We start from the raw sequence: 14,953 nt of genomic DNA on the forward strand, positions 1-14,953 counted from the left end.
GATGCATTGTTTTTTGAGTTTTTTTGCAGTCAGAAAAAAAAACTGACATATTTATTCCTAGTGGCAGAAAATGTCCACTTCCCAAAAACTGCTGTAAAAATATTAAATATTAGTTCTAAATTTTTCCAAAAAATGTATATCCTCTGGCAAATTTTGAGCTATATTCATTGACAATAAAAGGAAATGGAATGGCAAAAAATGTCCCTAGGAACTCTAAAGGGTCAATAATAATAAAAAAGTGCTCTTTCACTACCATACATCTTGTCAAAAAAATTTCCCTTGGTACAGGGGGAATGATCAGATAGACATGTATTAATTTTAGCCACAGTCTATCTGTACAATCATCCTTTATAATACTATATGTTTCTTATTGATTTATGGATTCGTCCAGTGGAAATAAAACTGTGTAACTGATCAATGAAATCTATACGATATTGTCCATTTAGTCATATTTATAGGTCAAAGCTGAAGGTAGCAAACTAGCAGCCAAATGCATTTTACTTCCATGATCCAAACACTGTCTGCACATCAACATTTCATAAGCACTGTTGTTTTCATGAAATGTTTTTAAAAGAAGAAGTTTGTTTTTGTTCTTTTTGCAGGAAGATAAAACTTAAATTATTCAACAGGGACAGATTTATTTTTTGTCGCACCTGGATACCCAATTGTGAAACGAGAGGTTTGCTGCGTTCAAGTGCTTCATATAAGCTCCCGTCACCAGTAGAATGAAGGGAATATGATATATGTTTTTGTAAATTCAGCCAAAACCAATGACAAATGTATTCCTTTTTGCTCGCTTTCAGGAATCAAGCAGCAAACAGCTTCTGTGCACCACATTCACACAAATTTAAAAGGAACCATACAGAGCTAATTAATACATTTTTCAATTTGCATGTGACAGTCTCTGACAGATACGCCACAAACCTTGTTTTTGTTATTTTCATGCACTGATCAGGCTAGGCAAAATATGTTGAGAAATATCCAACATTTAGCTTAGAGACAGGTATAAGAGAGAGCAGAGAGGCAATACTTTCATAAAAATATATACCCAAGGAATTTTTGAAAAACCCAAAAGACTGTTGTAACATGTCTAAATCTTCAAATACTCGTCAAACGGGATGAAGAAATACTCATCTTCCATCTTCCATGGACCAAAAGGAATTTTTTAACACCATAAACATGTTTTATGAGTTATACTGACGCCTCTTCCTATCTGCTGTGTTTTCATACAAACTAGCGTGTTGATATATTTTGTTGTTGGTGTTTTACTGAAAGAGAAGAGGCAATTGTTTTTGTCTTTTTACTGAGAGAGAGAAACATTTCATCCAGAGGATTAAATTACTCTTGTTATAAGATTTTGCAAAATAACCTTCAGAGCAACGGTAAGTTTTAGTTGGAGGCTTAGATCTGCAACTTGCATAGGATAAGATAAGATTATATATATATATATATACACACACATATATATATATATACATATATATATATATATATATATATTAGCCAAGTGAACTTTGAATTGTGACATATTTCCACATTTGAAAAAAGACATATAAGACACTCTATGTTGCACATTCTTATAGCCTCTGTATATACTGTGCGTTTAAACATAGTAATGAAAAAAAAGCAGCCAAAATGCTCTGTATTCTAAGGGTTAATATGAATGTGATGATATTAGATGAGACGCACAGACACCATCCAATGTGTTCGTCCTGCCAAAACACACAGAGAGAAGCACATACTGGACACATTTACATCCTGAGGTTTGTTAAAGCTACTGAAGAAGTCTGATGTACCGTGTTCAGTCAGCCTCCCCCCCCCCCCCACCCACGCACAGTGAACATTCAACACAAGCTTTTGAACATCGAGACAACAATGCTTTAACTGCCAGTTTCTGAGAAAACGAACATTGTCCGTCACAGAGTTATAAATACTGAGAGCAGCTTTTGCATTATTTGTACGAGCTTCGGCATACGTACGTACTGTGCTTTCATAACTGAAGGTAAATTAATAATGAAGACGTATGCTGCTATTTCTGTGGGTTTTAATGGACTGTAGTTTTGTTTGGGTGCATTTCTGGTATTTTGATTTACACACTTATACTTAACCTCACATCAGCGGCATACGTCGCAGAGACCGAATATAGGATCTCTCCTGGCGTTTGGTCAAATACATGGAAAACATAACACTATGGAGTGGGTAAATGCGATCATTTGCTAAACAGGAATCAATAAACAACAAAGTTTTGTTGTGGTGTTGTCCTGATGTTCCCTTGAGGGATCACCACAGCAGATCATCACACACATAACTGTTTATGCCAGACACAACCTCCTGCAGGACTGGGGGGAGTCAGAGGTAAAATCTCTAGCCTAGGAAACAGCTGACTACACCCTGAGCTACAGCACCTCTTATAGAACATGCTGCTTTTTAGGCAATATCCTGTTTTATCCCAACACAGAATTACAGAAACAACGGAGCCCCAGACATGACATGGGGAAACAGATTAACGTTTCATGCGCACGTTATACTTATTTCGTGGACACATATTAGAGGTTTTTTTTTAGTCTGGGGCTTCATACAAACCTCACTCAGGTAATCATTTCTGCTCAACGCTGTTATGATTATGGAAGAAATAGCCGAACAACGTTAATCGTTTTCAAATCGAAAGTGCAAATTTCGAGAGCGCAATTAGCAAAGGCTGCAATTTAATCTTTCTATTTTTGACCGTTTTATTTATTTTATTTTATTTTTTAAAAAAAAAACATCATTGAGTTCTCAACCTTGCATTGGAGTATAGTAGTGAATTCTTGTTTTATCTCGTTTTTTAAATCTATAACGCAATAAATATCGAACTGAAGCGTGACTTAAATGTTAAATCTCAAATGGAATTGTTTTTACCCAAATATTTCAGCTGTGTGTTGACTCCCTGATTTTGTGTGATTCACTTCTTTAATGGCTCATATTTACCTACCTGACAGCAATGGATAAAATATAATAGAGTCTAAAATAGCCGTGGAATCCACTTATGAATAAGGTTACATACTGTATATATACGGTATATTATGACCTATTCATATTAATAGGCAAACTCGTAAAATCGTAAAAATAAAATGCTGCAGCTCAATTAAATTAAGATGAAAGTCTCCCAGATACAATCTCAATTGTTTCTTACGCTCTCTGTTTTTTTAATTTTCTTTATTTGTTTTTGAAGGAAAGAGCCAGACTGAATCTTAAGAGAAAACATTTCAATCAGCCATATTATATATATATACACATATATATTTATATATATATATATATATATATATATATATATATATATATATACTCTCGTTCTCTCCATTTCTCAGCATCACTCTCTCTGTGTCTGTGAACACACTCTGGTCTAACGTCACTTTATGAGACACCTCAGGGCAGATACCCGAGAGAAATCCAGATATAAAAGAATAATGAGGTGCATGGCATTAAACCCTGCCCCACTGTGAAAATACAGAATAAAGAGATAAAGTGTTTTTTTCTTCAAATAGAGACATAGACCATGCTGAACATTATTAAAGGTGGTGTGTGTAAGAAATTATTATATTGAGACAAAATGATGATGTCATTAGAGACTGGGGAAACTTCAGTAATAACAATGAAGCTATTCACAAAATAATTTGTAGACCACACACCGTGGTCATGTTTTGGTGTTTTCGCAGCATAAATATTGAACGCTACCAGACCTTAAAAAAGCCTCAGCACCCCTCTCACAAATGTATTTCAATCAGAGGTGAAGAAACACAAGGGTTCTGCAGCGGAGATGCATTAAAATATAGACGGCTGAAAGCTCAGAGGAAGCCGAGGACCGACGGACGGCGACAGACATATCGATGTGGATACTTTTCTACCAGACAGGGAAGCAACACACTCTCATACACTTTGTCGGTGGAAATTTAATGTGTTTAACAATATTTATGGCCCATTATTGTCGCCTTGTTGTGTCATCATGCATGTAGTGGTTAGCACCCTTGCCTTTGCAGCAAGAAGACTCAGGTTTGTGACCCCATCAAGGGCCTTTCCCCATGTGTGTGTGGGTTCTCTAAGGCCTCTCTGGTTTCCTCCCACAGTCCAAACACTTCCTATAGTGGGATTAGGTCAATTGGACACTCTAAATTGACCGTAGGTGTGAGAGTGGATGGTTGTTTGTCTCTATATGTGGCCCTGTGATGGACTGGCGAACTGTCCAGGGTGTACTCCGCCTATCGTCCTATGTCAGCTGAGATTGACCCCCGCAACCCCCATGTGGAGGAAAAGTGGTAGGATGTAAAATGGATGGATGTTTAAAGGCATATGGCTCCAACACATCTTAAATGTGATTTGAATGGGGGGGGTTAAAACTTCAGACAGAGGCAGAGAAACAGGTGCATCAAAAATATCAAGATGCAGCTGTGTCTCTGCGTGTAGTCATTCAGGTCTACAACTGCTGAACTGTGTAATTGAGGCAATATCAGATCTTGTTGGAAGGGTAATCCCCTTTCACACGCCCCCACACACAGAAACCGTAGACCTGCAGGCTACATACTACATGTGATTGCACACACACACAATCAGGGGCTGGTTGTATCAGCCTATTGTGTCCAATAATGTTACATTTTCATTCTTATCACTGTGTTAATGTGTCTGGGTTGAGGATGGATTTCTCACGGTGGTATTCAGCAGCACTCCTGTACTGGAAATGAGCCTTTTGTTTTGTGTGCGGTTGGTGAAAAAACATTTCCACTCTACAGTGACAGCATATTGATTTGAATAGTGATCAGAGAGATGACACAGCTGTGGGATACATTATTTACATAAATATATATATACATATATATGTATATAGTTTTTTTATGTATGTGTATATATATATATATACATATACATATACACACATATATATACATATATATATATATTAGTCATTCTATACAATGTTGTCATTCAGACGCCTCCACCTCACCAGTGAGCAATGAGGAAAATGCTGTAATTTCTCTGTAAATGACTGGGTTTTTTCTTTTTCTTTTTTTTCTTTTCCATCACGTCGAAGCATGTTTGAGGAAATCATCAGCCTGTAATGGAATCGACTAAACGAGCTCCTGCATCACCTACATTTCTAATGTTATTATCAGCACCACACGCTATGGAAAGCATTAATATTCCCGTATGTGTGAGTACGGGCACTGCCTCACTATGGAGCAAAAAGAAAAATGTCGCTCTTTCATTCATGATACTCGGGAGAGACGCCGTGAAAACGGGCGTAGAAATTCCCCACGAACCGGCTGAACCACACACCGCCTGTACGTGGCGCTATACGTCGAAAGTGAACGTATATATTACATTTGACTACATTAGACCCAAACTCACATTGACTAAGATTGTGATGCTGCCAGAGAAAGAGAGAGAAGGTAAATATGGGGTTTTAAAAGAGGGGGTGGTGGTAAATGGTGTTGACAAGGATATTGAAATAAATAATTAAGCGCCCATTCAAGCCTGTCTCCACGCACTCGCTTCATGCTTATATCACCGCTCCATATCGCACAGATGTCCGGTACGAGCCACGCTGCCGTGAAACCGCCCTGATTTTCCTCTACGTTTAGCGGGGAAGCGTCGTCGCTATCGCGGCTACCTGTTAATCCCCGGCCCGGGTGCAGCACCAGCGCTTCCTCCGGCGGGCGCTCCATTGCTCGGCTTGATGAGCTGTCCAGAGTCCGGTGGTGCTGAAATGGAAGCCGGAGTCGCCGCTGCCGCTGCGGGGACGGCGGGGCCGGACAGTCCCGCCTGTCCCTCCCCCTCCATGCTCGCCTCGTTCCCCATCGCGAAAGGTGTCGACGGAGAGGAACGATGTTGTCGGTGGTTCTACAGCTGTGCTACAAACTCGGATGAAACTCAGCGCGGCTCTCCTTCCGCCATCATCACCTACAGTTCAGCATCCTGCACGGAGCACGCGCACTGACGACGGAGAGGGCGAGGGAACGCGCTGACGCAATGGGGTGGGAACTGGAGTGGCTCGTGCGTGCGCGTTCACGGCGCTCGGGTTATTTCGCGAGTCAAGACACCAGACGCAGATCCCTCTGAGCACAGTGGGGACGACTGGGACCTCCCCGATTCTCCACGGCTCCTCCACGCACTGTTTGTTCTTAAGCCATACCACACACACACACACACACACACACACACACACTGGTTTACACCTGTCGTCATTCACCTGTCCTCATCATTACTCACCATTCATCACCAAAGTTTATGGTGTGGTTTGGAAGAAAATAAAATAAAATTCAGGGCAACATTTTTTTACTCAGAAATGATTTAAAATTTAGCTAAGTACAGAACTTCCAGAAAAACATACTTAAGTAAAGGTAAAATTACAAGTCTAACTTTAAAACTTCACCTTAAAAGGTAGTAATTTACATTATGGGGACTTGATTTTTGTCCCCATGAGGAAGACAAGTCGCTATAATGTGAAACCAATTTATGTCCCCACAATATGAGGAATACCAGGTACACAGATGCACACACAGGTTTGCACAGCTATTCTTCTGAGGACACTGCATTGACTTCCACTCATTTGAACAACCTAAACAAAGCATTATTATAAACCTTAACCATAAGAAGTTAAAGCCTCATGCTGACCTTAATCTTCCCACAGTTTTAAATGTTAACCCTAATGTTTTTGGTAAGGACTAGACGTCCCGACAAGGTCAGTAATTGTGCCAGAAACAAACCACTTTAAAACCTGAATAACATAATGTATTTTATGCGTTGCTAAATATGCTATCACTCAGGTTATATGATGAAACCAAACAGTGGTGATGTAACAGCACCGCATGGATTTATTCAACTCATACTGAAGACATGTGGCTCGTTTTTTTTAGCTCCTACTCCCACTCAGGCCATTGTGTATACTTTCTACTGTGCCATTATTGTTATTAATATTATAAGCTCATTGTAAGATAAAGTGTCCATGGAATAACAATAAGATAAAAACACACTCTGGAGAGATCAAAAATGCATGCAAAGAGTGACAGTTTAATGACAATCAATCATGGTACGCCATGAAATAAATTGTGTTCCATTATGTTACAAAGGAGAATACTTAGCATAATTATAAAAACACAAATACATTTTCAAGTGTCTAAGATGAAACCAGAGTCAAAGTTATGATTCATTTAATATCACATTTTTAGTCGTGATATAAAGTAGCAATAATTGTGCAGAAGTCACGAAATAGACCGTTTTTATTTTCTTTTTGTTCATAAAAACAAGCCAAGTGACCTTTGAACTGTCACATATTTCCAATTTTTCATCAGATTGCCTAGATTGTGCTGAAAAAAGGATATAAGACGCTCTATATTGCACATTCTTATAGCCTCTATATAAACTGTACTGGGAATGAAAAACAGCCGAAATGCTCTGTGTTCTAAGGGTTAAAGTTCCTTTCTATTGTGAGTGATATCTCCCCAGAAGAGTCTCTCTTATGGCGCATTTCACCAGTAGAGATAAAGTGAAGAGACCATCCTCTTTGAAAGAGTGCTCTCCTTAGTGTACACTACCTGCAACTACAATAACATGTTCATCTATCCATCCATCCATTCTCTCTCAACTGCTTGTCCTTTGAGGGTCGTCCAGGTAGCGAGAGCTGATCCCAGCTGACGGTGGAGAGGAGGTGTGGTTCTCACAGGCCCCACATATAGAGACTGACAGTAGTTTGTCAATCATCCTAACTCAATCTGTACATCTCTGGATAGTGGGAGGAAGTCAGATAATTGGGAGGAAGTCGATAATTAAATTTCACTAATTCATTTTCATAATCCTAATCGAACACCTAGTTTTGAACATAACAAAACATACATTTTGTACATTTGTAAATAACTTCTTATTGTGTATTTATCGTTTTTATTTGCATTAATTGCATAGCATGTTAGGTCAACTGACATTGTTTTCATGCGTGCTATAGAAATAAACATTAACCAAACACCAACGGTACTTTCACTGACTTTATTTTTTTTAGCATGAATTGGCAAGCACAAAGAACTGAGCTCATCATACAAGTGAGCCCATTGAACAGATACATATGTACAAAACCCACGACTGCACTCATCCAATGTAATATTCGTTCATCCCGAGATCCAAATCTGGTACAAAAATAACACAAGAGCTTGTTTTTCATTTGCAGGACCTCAAGAGGCACACACACACACACACACACACACAGCAGAGACTCAGTGAAGAAGATCTTCTAATGAAAAAACAACAACTGATTTATCATCAATTCTTGACATTTAAAGCAACTATGAAGAATGTGATGAAAAAAAGACTTTTTTGTTGTACAGTTAATTACCTACACTGAATATCCTTCAGCTGAAATATTGTGGATGACAAAAACACATCAGAAAACGGAATACTTCATCGGCACCGTGAAAACATGAAAGAGGGGACACAGCAGAAGAAAATTGCATTTTACGTTACCAGATATTAATTCATGTTCCCACAAATGACTTTAATGACTGTACTGACCACAAGAATCTCAAGAAGATCATCAAAAGTATTCCGGTGCATCATCGAGGACTTTTTGCCTTTTTTTTTGCATATTTACAAACTATAACGTGGCACTGACACAAAATGTTAGTTTACATGGAATCTAAAACAGAGGTACATATATATATATACATGGGGGAAGATTAAAATCACAAATGCAACACTAAACTGTCTTTGTGTCAGGAGTGCAGCAGCTTTTGTTTGCCCCTCTGCCCCTCGCAGAAGTTCTGATTGTTTGCAGTTACTGACGTTTGGCTTTGTAAGGTCGGGAGCGTTTCCTGCGATCCGGTTTCCTCTGTTTGTGCAAGCGGCCGATGCTTACTCCCTGCCGACGGCGCACAGAGATGTTTTGCTCAACCAGGCTGGCCAACATTCCTGCGGAAAACACCCAGAGACATGAATGAAGGAGCATATAAGCAAAACAATATGCAAAACTGGCCCCAAGTTGTGTCATAATGTCACCTGCTGTGTTTTTAAGTGTCACAAAGCTGTATGTGTTTCTAATTGTAAAGATATTTTGATTGTATTAACTTTTTTAATTTATTTTCCATGTTCAACAAGTTGCTTTAGGGAGCAGTAATACTTATTGTTTGGGGATGTAAGCGATTATGAAGCGTGGATCATTTCCTTCTCTTTCCATACATGTTATTGAAGAGGTGTTTATCATTTGGCGCTAATAGTCCACCAGAGAATCTAACTTTGAGTGGAACTCCAAAAAGAGTTTTGAATGATTTTTTTGTTTTTGTTGGAATGGTCTTGACTTCACATTTACCTTCTTGGGCCAGCATTGAAATAAACGTGCAGATGAACTCGTCGTAATTATGGGTCCTCCTCTGATCGTCAATCTGAACAAAAAGAAGGACTAGTATCAAACAAAAATACCATTAACATCACACCAAGGACATTTAATAGGTTTCGGGTCAACAAAACTTACTTTGTATTTCTTCCTCTTTTCCACTTCTTCCTTTAGATAGACTTCATAATTGGCAATGTCAGCCTCTACACACTTGAGCAGTGCAAGCAGTTCCTGCAAGAGAGAGAGAATAAGGTGAACTGGTGCTTATTATACAGTATAATTTCAGTAGACAACGTGTCCCTAATTGGCAGCACAAACAAAAAAAGTGCAGGTAGAGTAAAGCAAAAAGTAACCAAACAAAGATATAATGAAGAGGATTTTCTAAACTCACTTTTGGGGAGTACTTATCCCCGGGGGGCTTGCTGCCTGTAGCATTGACTTTTTCCTTGCTGGGTTTCACCTCTACTCCATCTTTGCTCTCCTCTTCTTTAACCTTCACAGATGGCCCCGCGTCTCCCTCATTTCCTCCTTCCTTCTCTCCTGCTTGCTCTTCCTCTTTGATCTTCTCTGGAGTACAAGGCGGCAGCTTTGTGCCGTCCGCAGCCAAATCTACTAAAAATAAATAACGCAATCAATAACAGCAACACTGTCGAAATTAGCCAGACAGAGACAATCCACTATTAGTGGTACCTTACTGTATCCTCATTAAGGCCAAACTGTTTCATGTACAGTTCCACATTATCAACATTTTCCAACTGGAATATCAAGCGAGAAGCTGAAACGCTTACTTCAGCAGACACACAAACAAGCGTGACATTAACGATCATGTGCGCTCACCAGATGGAGGGAGAGCATAGATGACTCCATCCTCCTGTAAGTGCAACATAGCTATGCTGACAGAGGGACCCAGTTCCCTTACAGCGCGGTTATGTCTGGAGTCGAGCCTGAGCATCTCGTCTTCTCCAAACAGCACACGAGACAGATGGGACGCAACCGGGCTGGACGGGCGCGTGGCAGCCTGCGAGCGCGCAGGTGAGCGCAGCGGTGAGTTGAAGGCACTGCCGATCTCGGAGGCCGTGTCAGTGCTTTCGTTGCTGGGTGTGGGGGAGGGCTGCGAGGCAGATGTGATGCAGATGCCCCCAGTGCGGCCCTCCGTGCGCACAGAAAGCGGTGTATTTAGGGCGTCTTTCCTCTGGGCCTCTTTCTTCAGTTTCTCAGCCAACACAGTCAGGGCGATCTGGCTTTCCATCCCAGTCGCAGCTCGAGCCGGTCGTGAGCGCAGACTGGCTTTCCGCCTGAATCTTAACAAAAGCATATAGAAATAATTAGATATCTGAAACAACAACTACAGTTGTAAGGGTCACTGCTATGGATCAGATCCAGATAATGATGAGTTTTACACTGACAACATTCACTCTTTGGCAGAGGTAGTTACACCCAAACACATATCACTAACCTGCTTGACGTGCTGGCAGAACCAGTTACTTCTTCCTCGTCATCCTCATAGTCATCTTCATCGTCTGAGTATGGTGGTTTGGGAGGTACCGGCACACGAGAGCGAGCAACTCCAGCAGCAAGATCCTCCTCTTCCTGTCAATTAGAGGGTTAGGGTTAGTCATCTTCAATAAGACGACACCAAGAAAACACCAAGAAATCTAAATACGACACATTTGAGCTGCAACAGGAAGTAGGAGGAAAAAAAATATAAAGAGAGAAAGAGAGTGGGAGAAAGGGAGAGAACAAACAGTGTTAAAAATGACACCTGACAAATCTGAGGCGCTCAAAATGATCTGTCTTTGTCACTTGAAGAGTCGTTAGAAATGATCCTATATCGCTTCCAGATCAAATGTATTTCCTTGGTAACAGTCAGACGTTATAGTAACGGAAATATCTGCATGTGGAAAAATAATGTTCATACAAATACGTAAAACCTTTAAATATATTAATATTTATATATCCTACTGTAAGACCCAAACACCAAGAGTAGAAGCATTTAGTCAATTTGTTGATGTCCAAAAACTATTTGTGAGCACATTTGATAATAAATTCAATTCTTAACTTCAAATGCTTACCTGCATCGGAGACTTGGCATAGTTGTGGTTGTCCAGGAAAGCTGGGAGGCGCTGAACGACGGGGTTGGAACTGGCGGCCGACTGTGGACCTCCACCAGTGGGGACTGCTGGTTTGCCCATGACCTTAGTGTTTCCTGAAGGTTTAGGAGCATCCTTGGATTGACCCCCTGACTCATCCACTGAATCTAAAACAAAGGGAAATTGTTTTTCCATGTGTCCCTTTCATGTTTGTGATTGGCCCTGCACAACTTACAGGAAAACATTCAAAGAAAGACAACTAAAATACCTGAAGAAGCCTGATCAGCCGCCTGAGATGTAACTGGCTCTAGATCCGTCTCTTTCTTGATCGCTGCGGTGTCATCAGGAGAAGAGGAGTCCTGCTGCTTCTTGTCGTGGACGAGTTCTGGCTGGGTGAGCCGGATCATCTGATGCCATGACAAAATATTCAACTTTCAGAAGCATAAAAACATAAAGAAAAATATTCTACAGCATTATAATTGCCAATATCAACAGATATTGTAAAAACAATCATGGCCATTTTCTTTGATCGTGGCTCCTCATGGTGGTCCTATAATGTACTGTGAGTGAGGTTCAACAACTGCTGTGGTCTAAAGACAGCATGAGTATTTGGTGTTATCAGCAATAACTGTGAAATAGTGATTTGTCCGTGTTGAACCCTCTGGCAGTTCCTGACCTTCTGTAGACCCTCCAGAACAGTCTGTCGATTCCTCTTTAGAACTTCAAGTTTGGACTCGTACTTCACTCTGCGGTCTGGCACCACCGCCATCAGGTTGAAGCGGATATCGTGGTATGGCTCACTGTGAAACAGCAGATCATCATACAGTAAGACATCAGTCATGAAGGTGCATAAAGGAGCCTGAGCTGACTGTTACAGGACTCACCCAGCAGTGGCCAGTCCAATCCTCTCCATGATAACTCGCCGAGCTTTATCAGTCCATTCCTCCTCCTCCCCCCAAGGTCCTAAAATATTATGCAAATATCATGCAGTTATAACAAACCCTTTTTGTAAAATTTCCTCTTCAGAATAAAATCTTTTCAGTGTCACACAAACAGACAAACCCAGCACATAGCAGGTCATTTCTAGGTTTGTCAGTGTAAGTCTTACCATGGTCAATAGGGTAAGCTTTAAGTCCATCAAGTTCAAAGAGGCGGTCTTTGATGGGCACATAGCTAACAAAGTGGAAAGCTTCCATGGTCCGCACGGCACTAATTCCGTTCTGTTTCTCTGGAAGGTGCCTCGGTTCCGGCCTACAGAGTAATATAAAAAGAGAGCTTAAAAATCTAATGAATGCACAAAGCCTGCCATCTTCCACAATCCTGAAGACCAATCGCATGCTCACATAACAGGTACCTGTACTTTTAAAAACAAGGAACTGACAGTAACTTACCTGGCATGGCTGTTATGTGCTCTGGCAAGCTCTGGGGCATTTCCTATTGCATAACCTTTACTCTGAAAATACATGGAAATCAAACATTACAGTGAGTGAAGAGGAAGAGAGGAAGTAAAAGAGAGAGATACCGTTAAAAGTGAACTACTGAGACCAAGAATGTGACTGTTGTAGAGGCACTATATGAATTTGTTAGAACCACAGAAAAAAAGTAATATCAGAGGCCATTCCTAAAGGAATTTGTGAATAATGTGTGGAATACAAAGCATGTGATGATTTAACTAAACTAGATAACACAAGACTTTGTGAATGAGTACAACAAAAATCTTACCTCTGGACTAAAACCTTTTGTGAAAGCCTTCATGCGACTAATGGTGGTGCCGAGCTCAACACCACTGCAGTTCAGAAGCACACTCAACAGGGCGTGAGTGGCACATGAATTTGGTATCAACTAGATAGAAAATGACAGAACAAATTCCAAAGAAGTCCAAGTTAGAGGAGGCATTTTGATAACTTACCAAGTTGTAAGCAGCACATTATAGCACAAATTACATAATGTGAAAACACCAAAATATCAATTGGCTTGAACTTGAACCACAGCAATAACTAATTGGTATACTTTGTGATCGTATGTACTTACTTGATGAGCAAAAAACATATCATTTACAATTTCCTCATCAATGACAGACGTCTCGTCCACCAAAGTGTTAACTTTCCTCCTGGATCGACGTTCCTCGATCCACTTGAACAGGAAGATGAAGCCATAGACAGGACTGAGAAATAAAATGATGCCAACCATAATGTTACTTAAACTCAAGAACAGCAAGCAGTGACTACAGACATGAACATCAACTGACAGCAAGTTGCATACCTTTGACACTTGCTTTGAAGATCATAGATTTCCTCTACCTGGACACCTTTCACACCTATTAAAATATAAATACAACACAAAGAGACATTTGATTGATCTTACTCATCCAAAGACTCAGAATCAAAGATTTGGTTACTTCATATAAGGTACTCACCAAAATCTTCCACCAGTAGAGTGAAAAGCCCTGAAATAATCAAGCATTTCATTCATTATGAGTCTATAATAACCATAAAACTATTCAGAAAAATCACAACCTTGAGTTGTTTCTCATATTTATGGAAACCTACAAGAAATCCAGCATGCAGAGACTACAAGAGAATTAATGTTCACAATATTATATATATACCATATTGTGAACATATTGTGGTGGTTTCTCTATGTTTTGTTTCTTTCTTGATGCACTATAAAGGGTGAATTTATATGGATATAATAGCCATACCATCCTAAAAAAAAGTGTATTGTTGTTACAGCCTGGGTTACTATCTTTGGTTACTCCCATCAAAACATTACACATGAACCCTTTGTTGAACCATTTTTTAATCTAATATTGTGCGAATGTTGTTCTGATTTTAATGAGTCAAATCTGCTTCTGATGCTAAACTGGCTTCAGGAGGAAGCTAACGTTTGTTAGCTGTGTGCTGTCTGTCGACATTACTCACCTGGATCGCTCTCGAGCTCCAGCCAGCCTTTATTCATGTTTGCATGTGTGCGTAGGTGAGTGGTATTTATGATGTTTTCCAGTCCATGGCATGAGGGGAGGTAACAAACTTTGACGGTAACGCTGCGTCCATTCACGGGACAACTGAGGAGAGTTCAACATAAACACAATAGACACAACTGGGCGCGTACCAACGCGTCATCAAGATGCGACGAGTGTCGCCGGTCCTACAGTCCGGGTTGAAGAGGGTAACTTCCTGTAATCAAACCTTCAGAAACATCAATCAACAACCAAAAAAAAGAAAAGAAAGTAAAACTCGGCTGCTTTTTCTCCCATCCAGATGCTGTATGTTGCAAAATCACATCACCGTTCAAACGACATTGAACAGTGATGTTACTTTTGCGTTGCGACTGACAAGGTCCTTAAATGTCAGGGTGAGAATAAACTGGATAGGAAGCAGTAGTTCATTTAAAAACTGTAGTGCATTGGATGTATTAAATACATTGTTAACATTTAATTTGGTAAGTAATCATTTTACAATGAGAACATTTTATTTTTTATTTCATTTCATTACTTGCTTCCCTGAAGTTTTCT

The 14,953-nt window shown here is 40.0% G+C and overlaps 2 protein-coding genes across 6 annotated transcripts in view; both read right to left on the minus strand.

Moving 5' to 3' along the window:
• The window catches only part of bsnb (bassoon (presynaptic cytomatrix protein) b), a 66,819-nt gene extending 60,833 nt beyond the window's left edge, over positions 1-5,986 (minus strand). For all 4 annotated transcript variants that reach the window (XM_058631781.1, XM_058631780.1, XM_058631779.1 and 1 more), the window contains exon 1: positions 5,645-5,986. In XM_058631781.1, coding sequence (XP_058487764.1) covers positions 5,645-5,832 — 188 coding nt within the window. In that variant the 5' untranslated portion in view covers positions 5,833-5,986. The remainder of the gene's footprint in view (positions 1-5,644) is intronic.
• Positions 5,987-7,998: 2,012 nt separating this feature from the next.
• bap1 (BRCA1 associated protein-1 (ubiquitin carboxy-terminal hydrolase)) lies at positions 7,999-14,942 on the minus strand. Of its 2 annotated transcripts, none has more exons than XM_058630707.1 (17): positions 14,361-14,942; positions 13,856-13,885; positions 13,702-13,756; positions 13,471-13,603; positions 13,162-13,281; positions 12,831-12,892; positions 12,548-12,690; positions 12,324-12,402; positions 12,116-12,239; positions 11,708-11,846; positions 11,422-11,606; positions 10,806-10,939; positions 10,187-10,650; positions 9,741-9,958; positions 9,488-9,580; positions 9,326-9,398; positions 7,999-8,928 (listed from the first exon to the last, which is right to left on the minus strand). In XM_058630707.1, exons 1-17 carry the CDS (start codon positions 14,395-14,397, stop codon positions 8,795-8,797), a joined length of 2,223 nt encoding a protein of 740 aa, XP_058486690.1. In that variant the 5' UTR covers positions 14,398-14,942; the 3' UTR covers positions 7,999-8,794. The 2 variants fall into 2 exon arrangements, with proteins under 2 accessions (XP_058486690.1, XP_058486689.1); XM_058630706.1 differs by having other exon boundaries at positions 9,741-9,961; positions 14,361-14,940.
• Between the last annotated feature and the right edge of the window lie 11 nt (positions 14,943-14,953).

Source organism: Solea solea, chromosome 6, assembly GCF_958295425.1.
Source record: "Solea solea chromosome 6, fSolSol10.1, whole genome shotgun sequence".
NCBI classification, from domain to species: domain Eukaryota; kingdom Metazoa; phylum Chordata; class Actinopteri; order Pleuronectiformes; family Soleidae; genus Solea; species Solea solea.

What these genes read in the sequence shown, in the direction of transcription:
- bap1 (XM_058630706.1), bottom strand. Translation starts at nt 14,397, where the DNA reads ATGAATAAAGGCTGGCTGGAGCTCGAGAGCGATCCAG. An exon ending in CTTCAAAGCAAGTGTCAAAG is followed by an intron (nt 13,604 to 13,701) that starts GTATGCAACTTG and finishes TTTATTTCTCAG; the next exon opens with TCCTGTCTATGGCTTCATCT. An exon ending in GGGATAAGTACTCCCCAAAA is followed by an intron (nt 9,581 to 9,740) that starts GTGAGTTTAGAA and finishes TCTCTCTTGCAG; the next exon opens with GAACTGCTTGCACTGCTCAA.